General features: G+C 37.8%; 1 protein-coding gene across 1 annotated transcript; it reads right to left on the reverse strand.

Annotated features, from left to right (window-relative positions):
* Window positions 1–14433: 14433 nt before the first annotated feature.
* On the reverse strand, window positions 14434–14913 carry LOC131663086 (H2.0-like homeobox protein). Its single transcript, XM_058933180.1, has 2 exons — window positions 14695–14913; window positions 14434–14631 (listed from the first exon to the last, which is right to left on the reverse strand). Exons 1-2 carry the CDS (start codon window positions 14911–14913, stop codon window positions 14434–14436), a joined length of 417 nt encoding a protein of 138 aa, XP_058789163.1.
* Between the last annotated feature and the right edge of the window lie 886 nt (window positions 14914–15799).

Here is a 15799-nt window from a genome sequence, read left to right on the forward strand (position 1 = left end):
TGATTACTGTATAAGAAAAAGCTGAAAATGTAAACTTGCTTAGTTAAAAAGTAGAATTTTACCATAAATCAATAGCAATATTATAATCAAATAAAAGTGATTCGATTTGCAATCGAAAGAACTTTAATTAAAAGAAAAGCGATTTTTCTACTATCATTCACGGCAAAACCTTAAAATCCTGTGTTTAAATTTAAAAGTTTTAATTGTGTAATTGTGACGTCACCCATAAGAAATACATTGTCGCTGAATTTAAACGTTTAGAAGTGTTTAAAATTGAGGACAATGTATTATTTATAGGTGACGTAATATTAAACGTTTAAATTTAAACACATGGGTTTACCGTGATTAGGAGTCAAGATATTATTATTTCAAATTTTAATACATAACCCATCTTAAGCATTTTTATGAAAAAGAATTACAGGTGTCTATTTAGAAAAGATTTATTTATTAGCTAATTTTTTTTCAACTTTAGTGTGTTAATTTCAAATTTCAAAATTAATGTTAAGAATGTAAGCGCGCCACACAGTCGCGCTCGCCAACCGCGGTGGTCAATACCTTTCCTGACCACCGGCTCGTGTTTGTCAAGCTCTCTTACTTGTAAAATAGATTCGTATAGTTTCATAACACCGTAAAATATTTTTTCATTTTAAACGATTCTTTAATAGTTTTCAATGCCACTATTAAAATTTGTATAAATATTATCTTTAATATTTAAGTAGTACTCGCACACATATTGTTAGGGTGAGAAGGACTGAGAGTGGAGGTTTTAAAATATTTAATATAAAGAACACCGGATTTATTTAATTCACAATAACACTACTTAAAATAATAAATAAACCGGAACGCTCGTAATCAAAGTAAGCTTACAATCAAACTAACAACTAACGATACAAATTACATTTATAAAGGTTCGCCGGCTAAACTAGTTAAAATAAGAAAGGATTAAATTTGTGTCGACACGAGAATCGTAATTCTAAAGAGTATAAAGGTATAATTAACGGAAGTACAATTAATGAAATATAGTTGACGCACGCGTGCTTAAAGATAGGCGAACTGCTTGTTCAAGTACCGGATCTAGAATGATTGAGACGCGTCGCCGCGCCAGCTGAGTCCGATCAAAAAATTTTCTTATCTCAATTCCCTTTCCTCGCACGAAGGTCGAAGGCGTGAACTTCTTGATTCTGCCAAGAAAAAAATTAAATATATTTTTTCTTTAATAGATAACGCAATAGATTCCTACTTTTATTTTGTATAATGTCTTATGAAATTTTAGGTTTCGAACAATTTTTTCTCTGTTCTAATTTATCAATTTACTATACATAATATTTTTGCTTGACCAAAGTATATTCATGGTTTTCACCATATAAAAAGTAATATAATAAGTCCATTGAAAATAAAACAGATGGTATAAAAGGGATTGGTTAAATTTCTGTTGTTATTGATCTTCTTTTATATCATAAAATAACTGGCAACAACATGAAGGAGGTTTAACGTTTCCGTAATAGCAAAGTTATACACTAGAAAGAAATTGATAATTATTTTTGAGTTTCTTATGGTCTTATTAAAGCTGTCTATTAAAAATGTATTTAGTAAAAATAATTGATAGAAAATGCACAAAAATGATACCGGAGTAATGCAGTTACTTTGTCAGGAGCTGTCTGTCGACTAACTGTTAAAACTAAGACTATAGATAAGACACTTGCAGGTTAAAATTAAGATTAAGATTAAGGGTCACAGAGTAATAGTAAAAAAAGGTCGCAAGAAAAGGAAAAGCGCTGACTGAGAAGGCAGGTAAAAATAGATGACAAACTTTTGCCACCGGACTCATCTAGATACGATAATTTAAAAAAAGGTAACCAATAAACGTTGACCAAAAATGAATCCTCAAATAATGTTTAAGAAAGATGGATCGTGATCTAAATAAAAACGGAACCAATGGAAGTGAATAGAAAATACAATGCTTATTCATTAAAAAGCGAAAATCTCTCTTTCTTAATTCTACCAACGTAAGCAGCCAAAGTGGAACTACTCTCGTTGCTGTCAAATGATTCCTATTACGATTTCTCTTTCATCAAGTGAGCGTGCATTTGCCTAGTTTTCTCCTTCGCCCAGCAGTGTATGCGTTTCTAGTGCTGATGGCACAGTTAGGGCATGAGTACCAAGAGGGTAGAGAGAAAAAGAGAGAGAGAATGAAAGCTGATAATTGCTTGCTTAAACCACCTCGAGCTCTCTCCCGTATATCTACACTTGACCGTCGTCATCTGTCTGAAATTGAAGGAAGAAAAGAGAATATGTTCAAAGTTCTTTTCGTTGATGCTGTTTTTCAGCTTACTACGATTTCGGACCTCAGTTTTGGCAAGCATTCAAAACAAATATTATTTTCATGAATAATATTGAAACATATAAAACATCGGTCTTGTATAAATCGTGTATAAAAAATTAAAGTTTTACAATGAGTACAATGTTACAATCTCTAATTATTTTCCCTCGATTAGTTGAAAAGTGATAATAAATTAAATATTAACAATTATGCAAATAAAAAATCATACTCGTGTTATCATGAAAAATCCCATGTGCTAACATACACAGTAATAAATAATTTTATAAACATCTCATACATTCGAGTCAAGAGATCCACAAAAACCATCTTGTGCATTACATACTGTAAATTCAAAACCTCCAAATAGACAAGACATGCTTTTGATGGAAGTATAAAACAAGTAATAGTAATGTTTGTTGCATCGATATAGGAGAAAATCGACTTCTTGATCGATAAACACGGCTACGAAAATGTATAAAGAAATGAAGCGTACGTTTGATATATGCTTTGCATCTCAATCTACGCTGAACCACTTGACCTGACCTCCGCAGCACGTTATTTTCCCACCGTGCCACGGATTTTCTGCGAAAATCGGATTGCTCTTCGATTTTCCAGAGTCAAGCGCGCACTTATTCCCCGTATATCTACCCTATACGTACATAGCAACACCACCGCCGGCGATATAATATTCGTCTACAATTGGATCATTTCCAGACACCACTCTTAGTCGCGCACGCGGCAAACCGAAATGTGGATTTTATTTTCGACAATTACGCGATCAAGAGTGAATAACCGTTGCATTTCCTAACACTGACAGTACGACAATTTCAATAAATTTCTCTCGTCTGTTAATTCGCTAAAAACAGCAATTTACATAAATATGTAAATTCCATTAACAAAAAACTTCAATAGATAAGGATTTAAGCTACTTAAATTTAAGTTAATCTCTTTATTCAAGAGTATAATAATTAAAGTGTAAATGTTTTGGTATAGCTATGTAAAATGGACCAAGCAGGACGGAACGAAAATAAAGAGGAAAAAGTGGCTAAGAAAAAGTTTACGAAAGCTTCTTAGGCATAATACGCTCGACAGTAAGCTTTTGCATTAAGCCAAAACTATTTTTGAACAGTTGAGAAAATTACTAATTAATGAATAATAATTATGAATTAATGAATGGTTTAAGTCATTTGGCTGAGGCAAGTTTTTACTTCCTACTGCGTCAGAAACCGTCACTTATTTTTTTATCTGAACGTTACTTGGAATAAAGGAAGAGCGACAACCTGTTTATGAATTGATATACATGCGGTAGTGTTGACGTTATTTTTGAATCGGAATGATAATTTATTATCATGCCCCTAGCTGCGATGTTTTGTGTCGCGTAGAGATAAATCAAATATGCCATTCACAAAATCTATAAGCGTGTCGTAGTAGTTTTTTATTTGAACTAGCTTTCACTTATTCTTATACTACATGGAATATTAAATAGTTGTTCGTAATAATACACATGTAAGTAAAAAATATAATCAAGGTTCAACGAATCATAATTGTAATCGTAATCAATGTCATTCTTTTAGCGCAGCAAACTCAGAACCTTTATGGTTTGATGAACCCCGCCGTACATTTTGTTCTTTCTTCATCACCGATACTCCATGTACTTGCAATCACGTCTCGTTGGCAAACACTCACCAATCTCAATTATGCGTATCCCTTTTCCATCGCATCACGACTGTGAATTTGCGTTCACTCTGCAAAGAAAGCAAAACGCATAGTACGCATACGCGGCTCTGTTATGAAGGTTTGCTGATTAATGCATCACTCTTCACTTTTTTTCTTTCTTTGCTTTCGCGTTCACTGATCATTCGATCTTTGCAACTAAGCGCTCAATGGGTTATACGCGCTTTATCTTTCCGCCATGTTGTACGATATAACGCCTTTCATTGTTCATACTTCGGTGATTGTCTTTATGTTTTTTTCGATAATCATGGCTTGATCTTTCTTTTTTTTTGTTACGGGTGAGTACAACCGATCAGCTGCAAAATATTATGCTTCTTGTTACGTACATAAGAATAAGGCAAACAATACGGGAAAGTCAAGGTATCTTTATAAAATTTATTTGTAAAGTAAAGTAAATTTTGTTATCGCTTAGAAATATATCAACATAGCTATACATTAATTTGACAAAAGCACACTAATAGAAAAATTGAGTAAACGAACTTTTCGAAAAATGAAAGCAAAGAAGAGAAGACAGCGAGCACTGAAAGAAAACTGAAACCAGAGAGGGAGTCAAATAGTACGTTATATATAACGAGTGCGACAAGTAGGTAAATCCTGCACGAGCAATGATTGTCGTCCGAGCGAAATAAGGACGACAACGCCCATGCGTGATCACCTTCGCATTTTTTCACATAAGATGCGAGAAGTTCGATATTACTGAACACATTTGAACTTGTTTTTGTTTGTACTTTGTCGCTACACACTAAAGTGTAGGATAGACGTTCGTTCATAAAAGTGCTGCTGCCGCTGCGGCTGCTTAGATAAAATCATTGCTCCGAGAATTCAGTATGCGCATAATAGCTCATTTCGAATGCACACATACACACAGATACACAGAGAAACATGCGCGTGCGCACGTATCTATTAGTTTAATGATACTAGTTTACATGAATCACTGTTATAATTATTATATTCATGGTTTTACATGAAGTTTATGGTGATATTATTAAATATTTATTAAAGTTACATTTTTATTTATATGTAATGGCATATTAACTATTCACGAATTATGTTCTACATAATTTGCAAGATTTTCTTGTAGTGTAGGTCCTTCTAAAATTTCTTCTTTTTGTCTGTTTGATACTGAAAGAAACGTTATTTAAGGGTTTAGCGGAATTCTGACTGGAAACACTTTTAAGTTTTCTCCTTTTGGTGATATTTTTTTCTTGACGAGTGGGAAACATGTCGTTCATGCACTTGCACTTCATGTGTTATTAGGATTTTGGTGTTGATCAAGACGCTTTCTTAAATTTGCTGTTCTAATTTTCCCTTTTCCAGCCGTCGTGTCTTTTAAGCGTTGTGATATCAGCAGCACTATCAATGAGCCAAGTTGCAGAGATTTTTCAAAAGAATGACATTATGTAAAGTTCAGGATTGCAGATTCAATAATTGTACAATCTGTGAAGGCATGTTGCCAATTGTGTTTATACTGATGAATTGATGCGCCCAAAATGCCTTTTCTATACGGCAAAAAGAATCGATCAGTTAGTCGTAGCGCCATATATTTCTTGTAAGAACCATACAAATCTTCAGCCACAATAAATGACCGTTCAATGCCAGTTTTGGTTTCTGGCATCCTAATCACATGGGAAAACCCTGCATCTTCAACATCTCTTAACTTGAGATAAGTCATTTCTTCGCGTCTATATGCATCAGCAATGTCGAAGATTAGAGCAATCTGTAAAAATAAAATAAAATATTTATAGGTATAATATTTACATTTCTAACTTCAAAATGAATACAAGTTATTCGAAAATGTAATGTTTAATCAGAGTAAACAAACTTTTATTTTTAAGTAGTCGATACCTGGAGCTTTATCAATGAATTGTTGAACATGCGTCACTTTAAATACTTTGGCTATTTTCAATTTATGTCTAACGTTGTTTCTTTTAAAAAAAAATCAAATTTTTCGTAGGTTGCTAATGATGACATCGAAAGTTTGCTTTGTTGCTTAAAGCATAAAAAATCGAGCCCACACCTTCAGCCATTTCAGCAATATACGCCAAAAACATTTCTTTCGAAAAAGATCTTGTCTTCTATGACTGTCTTCGTTTTTTGAACTTATTGTAAACTTTTGTGTATCTTTGCTTTGATACTAGTGGTAGTAAACTCAAAGTCACAGGTTTTGCAGCTTCCAAAAGTTCCTCGGACACTATCACTGTACACACTTAATTCACTTTCAGAATTTATTATAAAAGAATGTGAAAGTAAAATTAAACTATACTTACGTAGAAATGATGTTATTCGTTTACGTTTTAAGCTCTAACTAGAAAAAAAGAACGTCTGTAGTTTTTTAAGAGCGACGTACATTTTTCCCGCACGTTCAAAAGTTGAGAGAAACCCGTAGGTTGACGACCCTTGCAATGTTTATAATAGAGCGCCTTGCTGAATTCCCGTACGCTGAAGAGTTTGCATATATCCATCCTATATGATTTTATTCTACGCAAATTTCTAAATTTTCTTTAATTGTAACTTTTATTTAACTAAAACGCAATTGAAAATTTCGTGTAAAATCGGTATCTTTACAAAACGAACCTAGTTTTATTTCCTGACGTCCATACATATTCCCGCACGCTGACCAGGCGTGCGGGAATAGTAGATTTCTTAACGGGGGTGCAGTCTTTTGCCGAAACGAGAAGTTTACAACATGAGCCGAAGGTGAGTACTGTAACGAGTTTCGTCAAAAAGCCTTTTCGAGTCAGCTATGAAGCATCGCATGAGAGCCGGAAATGAACGCCTAAGTTGCGAAGTGGAGGGTAGGAATTGGAAAAAAATATAAGTACACGTGCAGTTGACCCACCCATTAATCCATCAGGAGCACTTGAGGAAAATTGAGCTGACTACCGGATCTGCGATAAAAAATTTCGCGGGTAAAATGTTCTACTGCGTCCCATACCGCTCGCGTCTAGTTGTGTATATACGTATAGGTGTATGATCGCACACCGGAGGTGAACAGCACACACAAGTCCCGAAGGACGCAACAACGCGACGCGCGAGAAGCCAGTTCCTCCTGTCTGTGTTAATTATATATACTAGCCCGCGCCACTTACTCTCTCCAATTTCAATTATTAACTCACCCATGTCACAATGACATTGAGTAGCAAGTAAATTTTCCATCTCTTTCTTTTTCCCGTTTCGCCTCGATAAAATGACATTGAAGGTCGTGCGCCGCTGTAGCTCCAAAGCTTTTTCACTTATAGTTCTTTTTTTCACCGACCCCTTTCTGTTCCACAGGTAGACTATAGGCACACACACACACACATATGTTTTCCGATACTAGTTTCTCTTGTGAAAACTCCTGTAAGGTGAAAATCAAAAGATTGCATGGCCAACTCGATAATTCAAAGTGTTTTTTTATTGCACTCAATGCTACAGTCGACAAATGCATTACTTTTTAAATTTCACTGATGATTTCTCGCGTTATATATACAACAACAATTTACCATGACATTACATTTCGTTAGAAAAGAAAAGGAATTTATCGCTTGGTCGTTATATTAGTTACTCCGCGTATCATTTGTACACATCGTCCTAACTAATGTCTCCAAGCGGCTTTATACCATATCTCGTGATTTCATACCGTTATTAATTTCAATGACCATGTCACGTTCTCGTTGCCGCCTGGACTATTTTATTCAGGAGGAAGAGGTGAGTGTGTATGTGTGTGCGCGCACGCACGCATGCTCGCTTGTTTTGCAATATCTGCGCGTGGTCGCTTCTCTTGGGAATTTTCAGTTAGCCGCGAGAACGCATCATAGTAATGCGCTTGTGCTGGTTGACTGAGTTTCGTACCTTTGGATATTTCAAATGTCTCTTCTTTGTTCAATGCCGTCACATTACGAAAAGCATATTTCAGCTCTTTCAATTGTCCTTCTACCGCTTTTGTCTGCCTAATTCCAACTATAAATTTTAGCATTTTTTGAAGAATGCCTTTTAGCAAAGTTCAATGATATAAAGATGTTTAAGCATCAGGCTGTGCGTGTTCAAGATGGTGTTGGAAATATGTAAGCAAAGCAAGACCTTAATGCGATCTACTTTTTAAAGTAAAACGTGTCAAAAACTTCTAAAAAAGGCAAACTTCTTATTTCATTTTCTTCTTAACAAATTCTATATAGAAAGATGTTAAAATACTGCGCAACTTTACTAATGATTTTGAATTGAACCTTTTACTTATGATTATAATTATCATATTTTATCAAAGAAACAAGGCTCGTGATTTATTGTGAACAATAACAACATTACATCTAAATATAAACAATAGTGAAGCAATAAAAACGAGTTCATAGGTTGAGAATTCCAAATGACAGAAAAAGTTGTGCGCAACTTTGCGTCTTTTTAGAAATAATTTTGTTGGCGAGATGTTGTTCCATCTGTCGTTCTTTTAACGACTAACTTGCTCAAGGATATAAAACGAAGTAACTCCAGTTTTAGAATAGCCATTCACTTTTTCTTAAACTTGATCATTACGTTGACTTACAGAAGCTTCTTACAATGAAATTACCAGCATTTTATTTCATGAACAAACGTAAGACTTAAATATCTTTTATTGTGCGATGTACGGAGAATTATTGACTTTCTAAAAGCTAAAGGTGCAGGCTTAAAGGCCATGCTTTCCAAGTCACGCCTGACTTCATGCGAAGTTTCGTGGTTTGACTCAAGACAAATTGTCGCCTGTGAGAGTTAAAGCCTCGCGATGCGACCATCCAGCGGTCTAGCGAGGGGCGAAAAACGAGCGAGGGTGGGGTCCTTTCACTGCATTCAGCCCGTACTTGCAAGTTTTACGCGTTGCCGAGCAAACTTTGGCCGCTCATCATTTCAGTTCGTCGGCTACGTCTTTATGCACTTGACGCGCATCGTCGGGATAATACAATGGCTCGGGCGACCTCTCGTTTAACCTCGTTTCTCCCTCTTTATTTCTCTTTGTGTCGTGCCTTGCTTTTTCCTCTATTTTTTTTAGAGCTATAGCTTCAATTGCCGTGACATAACAAATGAGTCACGGCCTCGCTGTTTTTTCAGCAATTCCGCGTTAACGTCCATTCTCCTTCGGAGATTACACGTTTCAAGTTATGTCTTGCGGAAAGATAGAACGACCAAGTTATTGACTCTTTTCAATTAATTTTTGTTTAGATCACAGCCTCCCTTGGAATTACCTAACGTCTGTATAGTAGGATGAACGATGGTACTTTGATAAACAAGCTGTGTACATACACGCCGGTAAAAATGGCAGTAAGATATTGGAAAAAAAGTTAGCTCGGCATCAGAGCAGGCGCGAGCAAAACTTGACAACGCATCAACCACCCTTAAAAAGTTATTAAAGTAGCACACTCGCGCGCGCCCCTATTCTCCTCCACAATCTTCAGTGGCACTCTGCCCGTTCAGTGTGTGTACGTACACACTCGGCTCCTGCCGCCCCGTCCACCCCATACAGCTGTCTGTTACGCCGCTGTCTCGCCTAACACTTGCTTTGTCTTCACCAGTCTATCAAGTAAAAACAAATCTCGTTTCACGCGTCGATTACGTATGAGTTTGATGGTGGTCTCACTGAAAAAGAAGAAACACGGCTGTCTCCGAAGTCCATCGAGTGATCGACCTTGGCGAACAAAGAGGCAAAGAAATTTTAATTCCTAGATATGTATTTGTCACGCGGAGAAATTCCGTTGGCAAGAACTGAATGGAGATGAATGCAACTTTAAGAACCGTCGCGAAGAGCAACGAAAATGCAAAGATTACGAAGACGATAGAGAGAAAAGATGCTGTTTGTATTAGCCGACAAAATCGATTGTTCCGCCTGGAGCTCTTGTCCGCTCAATTGGCTGTTCATGCGTCTGGCGAGGGAACGAAGGAAAACTCGACCTCTGGAAATGATTGAAATCGCCCGTCGAGACGGAAAAGTCTTACTCTGACTTTGCGTTTCGCTCGAATAACCGAGACCTACCAGGTGCGCCGCTCAATCCATTAATAAACTTTTATTGACAACGTTACAGATCTATTGTTACGCAATAAAGGGAAAAAAGTCAGGATCGAATTTTAAAAGAAGGAATGGTCGCAGCGAACACGATATTGACCGTTATTTCGATGGTGGCCTTAGAACGCGTTTCTCTCGGCCGGCCATTGAAAATCTGGAAGAGAGCTCGGCCTTGCGATGGAAAGAAAAGCCCGCGCCTCAGCGCGAACGAACGAGAGAGAGAGAGAGAGAGAGAGGGAGAGAGAGAGAGAGAGAGAGAGAGAGAGAGAGAGAGAGAGAGAGAGAGAGAGAGGGAGAGAGAGAGAGAGAGAGAGAGAGAGAGAGAGAGAGAGAGAGAGAGAGAGAGAGAGAGAGAGAGAGAGAAGAGCTTGCAAGATAGTTGGGCGAAACGGAAAATAGCTTCTTATCGGCAGCCACGATCGAAGGACGACCAGGAAGAAACGAAGAGCGCGAGATTTATCGTCTCGCTCGGCGCTGTTTCCGACAGGAGTAGCCGGCACACCTGGTGTACGTATGCGCGTGGGTATGTGTGAGCGGCTCCCGAATCTGAAAGATTTATGCGCTGGACGCGCTCTTTCTCTCTCTCCTGTAGCGTGTGCTATATGATTCCGTCGACGCTGCCTTTCACCCTGGCCACTTGCCCCCCGGGGCTCTAGCATCCTCTCTTTCTCTCGACTGTATATCCTCTCGGCGCCTAGTTGTTCGCTCGCGAAATAATCAGAATTCGCCCCTTTCGACGGCGCTTTACAAAACTGCGAGGTCTCGCCCAATGCTCGTTCCTCGCAATGCTGATACGCGGCCGCTGAGCCGTCGCAAGCCTCGCGCAAGCTCTCCGCGCGGAAGTTTCATCGCAGCGGAAGTAATAAAAATTGCACCGGCTGTGCTGCTGGCGAATGGCGTGGGACGTTTTTTTCGTGTTTGCAATTGCGATTGCAGCGGGCAGGCTGACGCAGGAGCGATTGACGCGACACCGCGGGAGTTTTTACGCTGCCAAGCCTCGCGCGCACTGCTGCTCGCAGACACGGACAGACGGCGGGGCGAAAAAGCTGCGGCCGCTGTCCGCGTCGGCGACGCACTCGCTGCCGTTCTCTCTCGTCGCAACTTCATCCGATTAGAGTGGCTAGTCGCGCTGTTCTCAAACGCCCCGTCGCGAGTTTTCTCACTTCTTGCTGCTGCCGCCGCCGTCGCCTGTGCAACGTCATCGCAAAGCTATAGAGCGGCGTGCCGTGCTGCCAGCATTGCGCCTCTTGCTTTATTTATGCATGCACGTGGTGCGTCGCTAGCGAGCCCGAGCGGACCAATGAAAAGCTCGCTCTGCCTTAACACGAGCTCGCGAATGAATAAAATAGCGGCTTATTTTCTCTGCTGGCGAAAAACAGAGGAATGCCACTTCTCCGTGTGTTCGTCTGCACGGGGCCGCTTTATTTTCCATCTGGGGACAGGCCGACCAATCCCGTCCCCTGGCCCCCTTCGCCGCCCCGAGAATCTCATTATTCAAAGTATGCGCGCGCGCAGCTTTCAATGAGACGCACTGTAATAGCACGCCCAGCCAGCATTCAAATGGGATTCAGCTGTCGAGCTTTTCAGCCGCATTGTATCCAGCATTACTTTCCAGTATCCTGGCGCTCCAAGTGCACATTTTTTTTCGTTGTTCTGTCAAAAGCTACACCTCGCTAACGAACACATCAAAGTGCTTTGTTATTTTCGGCATAAGCTTTACACGGGCTTTCCTTCTCAGCTCTTTCCAAGCCATCATTCGACAAAATTCCAGTAGCCTCTCCGAAGGACACTGACACGCCTTGCCTGATCGACCAAACTGATAGAGTTATCGGTGCGCATTTGCGCGACGCCGAGTCTAGCTTGCATGCTGACGATGGAATTCATGAGCGAAGAAACAGTTGGGTCAAATTTGAACGAGAGATAATACAGCAGCCCTACGGTACCAAGTGTTTATCAGCGCGACCTAGTTAAGGTGCTTGGGCAAAGTAGTGCTGCGCATTTTGCCAGCGAAACTTTTCAATTAGCATGCGGTTTGGTTAATTGAGTGCTGCTCATTTCCGGGAGATCGCGCCCACCAGTCGTACAGTCTTTATCCGTGTCGGCGACATCGATTGCTGCGGCCACACGATACGAACTCGCTGAGCGTCTGCAGGTGTGCACAGAACGCACGGGCCTCCTTTGTCCGCCTTGTCTGCGGGACTCGCAACGGGGCTGTTTTTGTCGGCGCGCGAACGATCTCGACGCGTCGCGTGCTCAATTAGCGTATACGCTAACGCCTCCTTCGAGTAGACGAGTAGATGCAGGCACGGGCGCGTCGTCGGCGCCGCCGTTAATCGATTGCGACTACTTGCTGCTCCTTGCGCTCCGCCAATCGATACCTTCCTTCGTGCTATTAACGTTCCTCCTTCGACAGCGGCTACAAACAGTACAGCTGCGTCACAGCAAATGCACTTAAATGCTCGAAAGGAATGAGAAGGTGAAGCGCGTCCTTGGGCAAAATGCCCTTTCGGTTTTGCCGAGTGTTTTCCTTTGCAAACAGTTTTAGTGTGATTCCATTCACAAGACTTCTTTTAATAGACCGCAGAATCATCCTATCCTATCTTATACTTAACCAAATCTTCAGCACTTTACATCTTTGATGAAACCCTTTTATTTTTTGATAAATTTCAAAATGATATTGCTGGTCTATGTTTAGTTAGATTGAAATAGTGTTTCTGAGCACGAAATTATCAATAATTGCATTGCTAAAGAAATTATAATTTCTCAATCAAATGCTAGTTAATGTTTGTTCGCTCGTTAATGCTTGCTCGCTTTCGAGATTGTATATGCACGAACGCTTTTGTATATTTCAAACTGCAAGTAAGCTAATGAAACAGTTAGATATTACTAAACTTATTCCATGCATCAAAGAAGTCGATCGAACAATCGAATTATCGATCTGAGAAGACAAGATTTTTCAGATGGAAGAAAAACAAGCAAGAATATTCATTGCGCGGTTTCCTTAGTTATAAATTAATTTTTCAAGTAAATATTACAAGGGCATAAGAAAATCATTGCATTTTAACTATAAGTCAATATGTTAACTATTCTTCATGTATCTTTATATATGGAAATAACAGTCCTATTGTGCTAAGAAGACTTTAAATTGGAGTAAATCTCTGTTATAAAAAAAATCTTACGACAAGAACACTCCTTTGTATTAAAAATATTTTCCCTTGCTACAAGAAAATCGTTTTGTTACAAAAGAATATTGTGTTGCATTAACCGGGAAATTCTCTTATACCAAGCGCAGTCTTTTTCTTAAAAAGAGATTTTTTTTCAGTGCAGTTTCAATATGTGATTTATTATATCGGTGTAACCAATAACAAATTTTTATAATTTTTCTTTTAGTCGATAATGTACATCAATCAGTAAACGTGCATCGACGTAAAAACTGGAAAAATTGATCTCTCAAAGAGAATTTCCTTTCAATAAAAAAAATTACTTTATCACAAGACTATTTCTCCGGTAACGAGAAAATATTCTCTTAAAACAAAAGGATTTCAACTTTATTGGTAGCTACATTAAGTGGAGTATCGTCTATATCCCTTCTCTTGTTTTTCAGAGTTATTTTTGTTACACAGTCTCTACCAATTATCAAAATTGTCCTTCCTGATTCAAGGTTTATTTATAATAACAATTATAAATAAGCTTTTGACATAGTCAATTAAATCTTTAAGCTTTTACATTGAAAACTGAGCAGTCTTATAACATAATCAGTAAATGACGTAAAAATTTCTTTTTTAATCACAAAATGTTTACTTTTTCTTTATTCTAATAATTCATGCTTTTCTCTATACCTCTTTGATAAATCTTAAGTCAAAACTAATAAATTCTAAATCCCGTACTTGTGAATAGATATATGTACGTAAATAGAAATGCGTACGCTTAGCTTGTATACAGAGAAAATATCAGCGGTGCTTTTGGTTTCATACAGATAATGATACGTTATCACTAAGTGCAACCAATGATTGATTCTGGGAAGACCTTGTTAAAAAACCCAATTATCACTGGATGTATTTGAAAATTATAGAATATTTTTATAAATACATTTTAACTTTTACAAACATAATGAACTAATTCATTAAATTAACTAACGGAATGAGTGTTCACAATATTAAAAAAATAATACGAAAAAATTTATATTTTACTGTCCCAAGTAAGATTCTAAAAATTCATGAAAGCATTAAAATTAATTTTTGTGAAAATTTCTTTTGTTAGACAGTTGATGTGAAAAGCGTAGAGAGCCGGATGAAACATTTTCTAATTATCACGATGTATCTACCTACCTAATTTTTATTTATTTACTGCGGTTTGTTTCGTATGAATTATCCTATCAGGTATTAGATTCTATGTCTACATCTTCATCGCTAGAATATTCTTTTCTTTCCCATGTATGAGCGCGATTTTGAGCTGTTCCACTCAAATTATTGTCCTTATCAGCTTTGGACGCGTTATCATTTGATGCACTAATTTTCTTATCTTCTTTGATGTGACGCCATTTCATTCGACGATTTTGAAACCACACCTTCACCTGAAATTAAAAACATGTAAAATCGTAAATACGTTAATAAACTCATCAGAATGTGTAACTCACTTGAGCATCGGTCAAACCGAGCGTTGCAGCTAATTGTCGCCTATCAGGTTTAGTAATGTATTTTTGAAGAGCAAATCGCTTCTCTAGTCCTTTACGCTGTAATGAGCTAAAAACTGCTCTTGACCAAGGCCTTCGTCTACAATAAGCAGTCCCAATACGGGTATCAGAAGTCGTGGTAGATACACATTCTGAAAATAGATGATAATCTTTATTCTTCATTATTTTTGCAAAAGCATTTCTTTTGTCAGATCTAAATTGAAAATCTCATTCAATAACAAGAATGAAATGCAGATGAAGATCAAATGAAATGTTCCGCGAAGGATCATAAAATGAAATTCTCAAAAACAATTAGGTGTCTGCGTTTGGAGATCAAGCACTCGCCTTAGCAAGAGCAATAATCAAAATAAGCATGTAGATGAAAAGCCTCTTCGGAATGTCTATTTAGACGACAGTACCTATTCTTGGGCTTGAGTAGCGATAACAGCACAGCGATCACTTTTATTTCAAGTTACAAACGCTTTAAGATCCATCACACGAGGTACTAGTCAACTTATATTACTTGAGCAAGATCCTTTTCAGAAATATACCAAGTTTTTTAAACTTTGATGCTGTTTAACTTACGTAATTTGTAATGTTTAAAGATTTTCCTTTCAAATACAGAAATATAATAATATGAATTCAGAAATAAATGTTTCTGAATACGATAATTTTTTACGAATCTCTTCTGCGTACTTATTGCTATTAATGATGTGTTCGCAAATGATACTAATTTTTTAATAGTTTTATCATTTTGTATTACTACTACTTGATGATTAGTTTAACGGTAGTTTATATAAGAACGATTTTAAAGCGAAAGGTAATCATCTTGTATCGCTCGGAAAATCTTGAGAAGTAGTTGTAATATTTGAACTATTTCTATAAGAGCAAAAATGAAAATATTGTAATTTTTGAAGAATGATTTATTCTGACAAGACGCGGTTTTGCACTGGCATGATTTATAAGTAACAGCTTAGCAATTTATATGTGTAACGCGCGCATGCCTATGTAATTTTGTAGTGTAAATTCAATTGCATAAATGGATCCGATAAAGCTTTCTGAAACGATT

The sequence above is a fragment of the Phymastichus coffea genome, unplaced genomic scaffold (assembly GCF_024137745.1).
Source record: "Phymastichus coffea isolate CEN01 unplaced genomic scaffold, Cenicafe_Pcof_1.1 PCOF00031, whole genome shotgun sequence".
Taxonomy (NCBI): Eukaryota; Metazoa; Arthropoda; class Insecta; order Hymenoptera; family Eulophidae; genus Phymastichus; species Phymastichus coffea.

What these genes read in the sequence shown, in the direction of transcription:
- LOC131663086 (XM_058933180.1), bottom strand. Translation starts at nt 14,913, where the DNA reads ATGAAGAATAAAGATTATCATCTATTTTCAGAATGTGTATCTACCACG. An exon ending in TCGGTTTGACCGATGCTCAA is followed by an intron (nt 14,632 to 14,694) that starts GTGAGTTACACA and finishes TTTTAATTTCAG; the next exon opens with GTGAAGGTGTGGTTTCAAAA.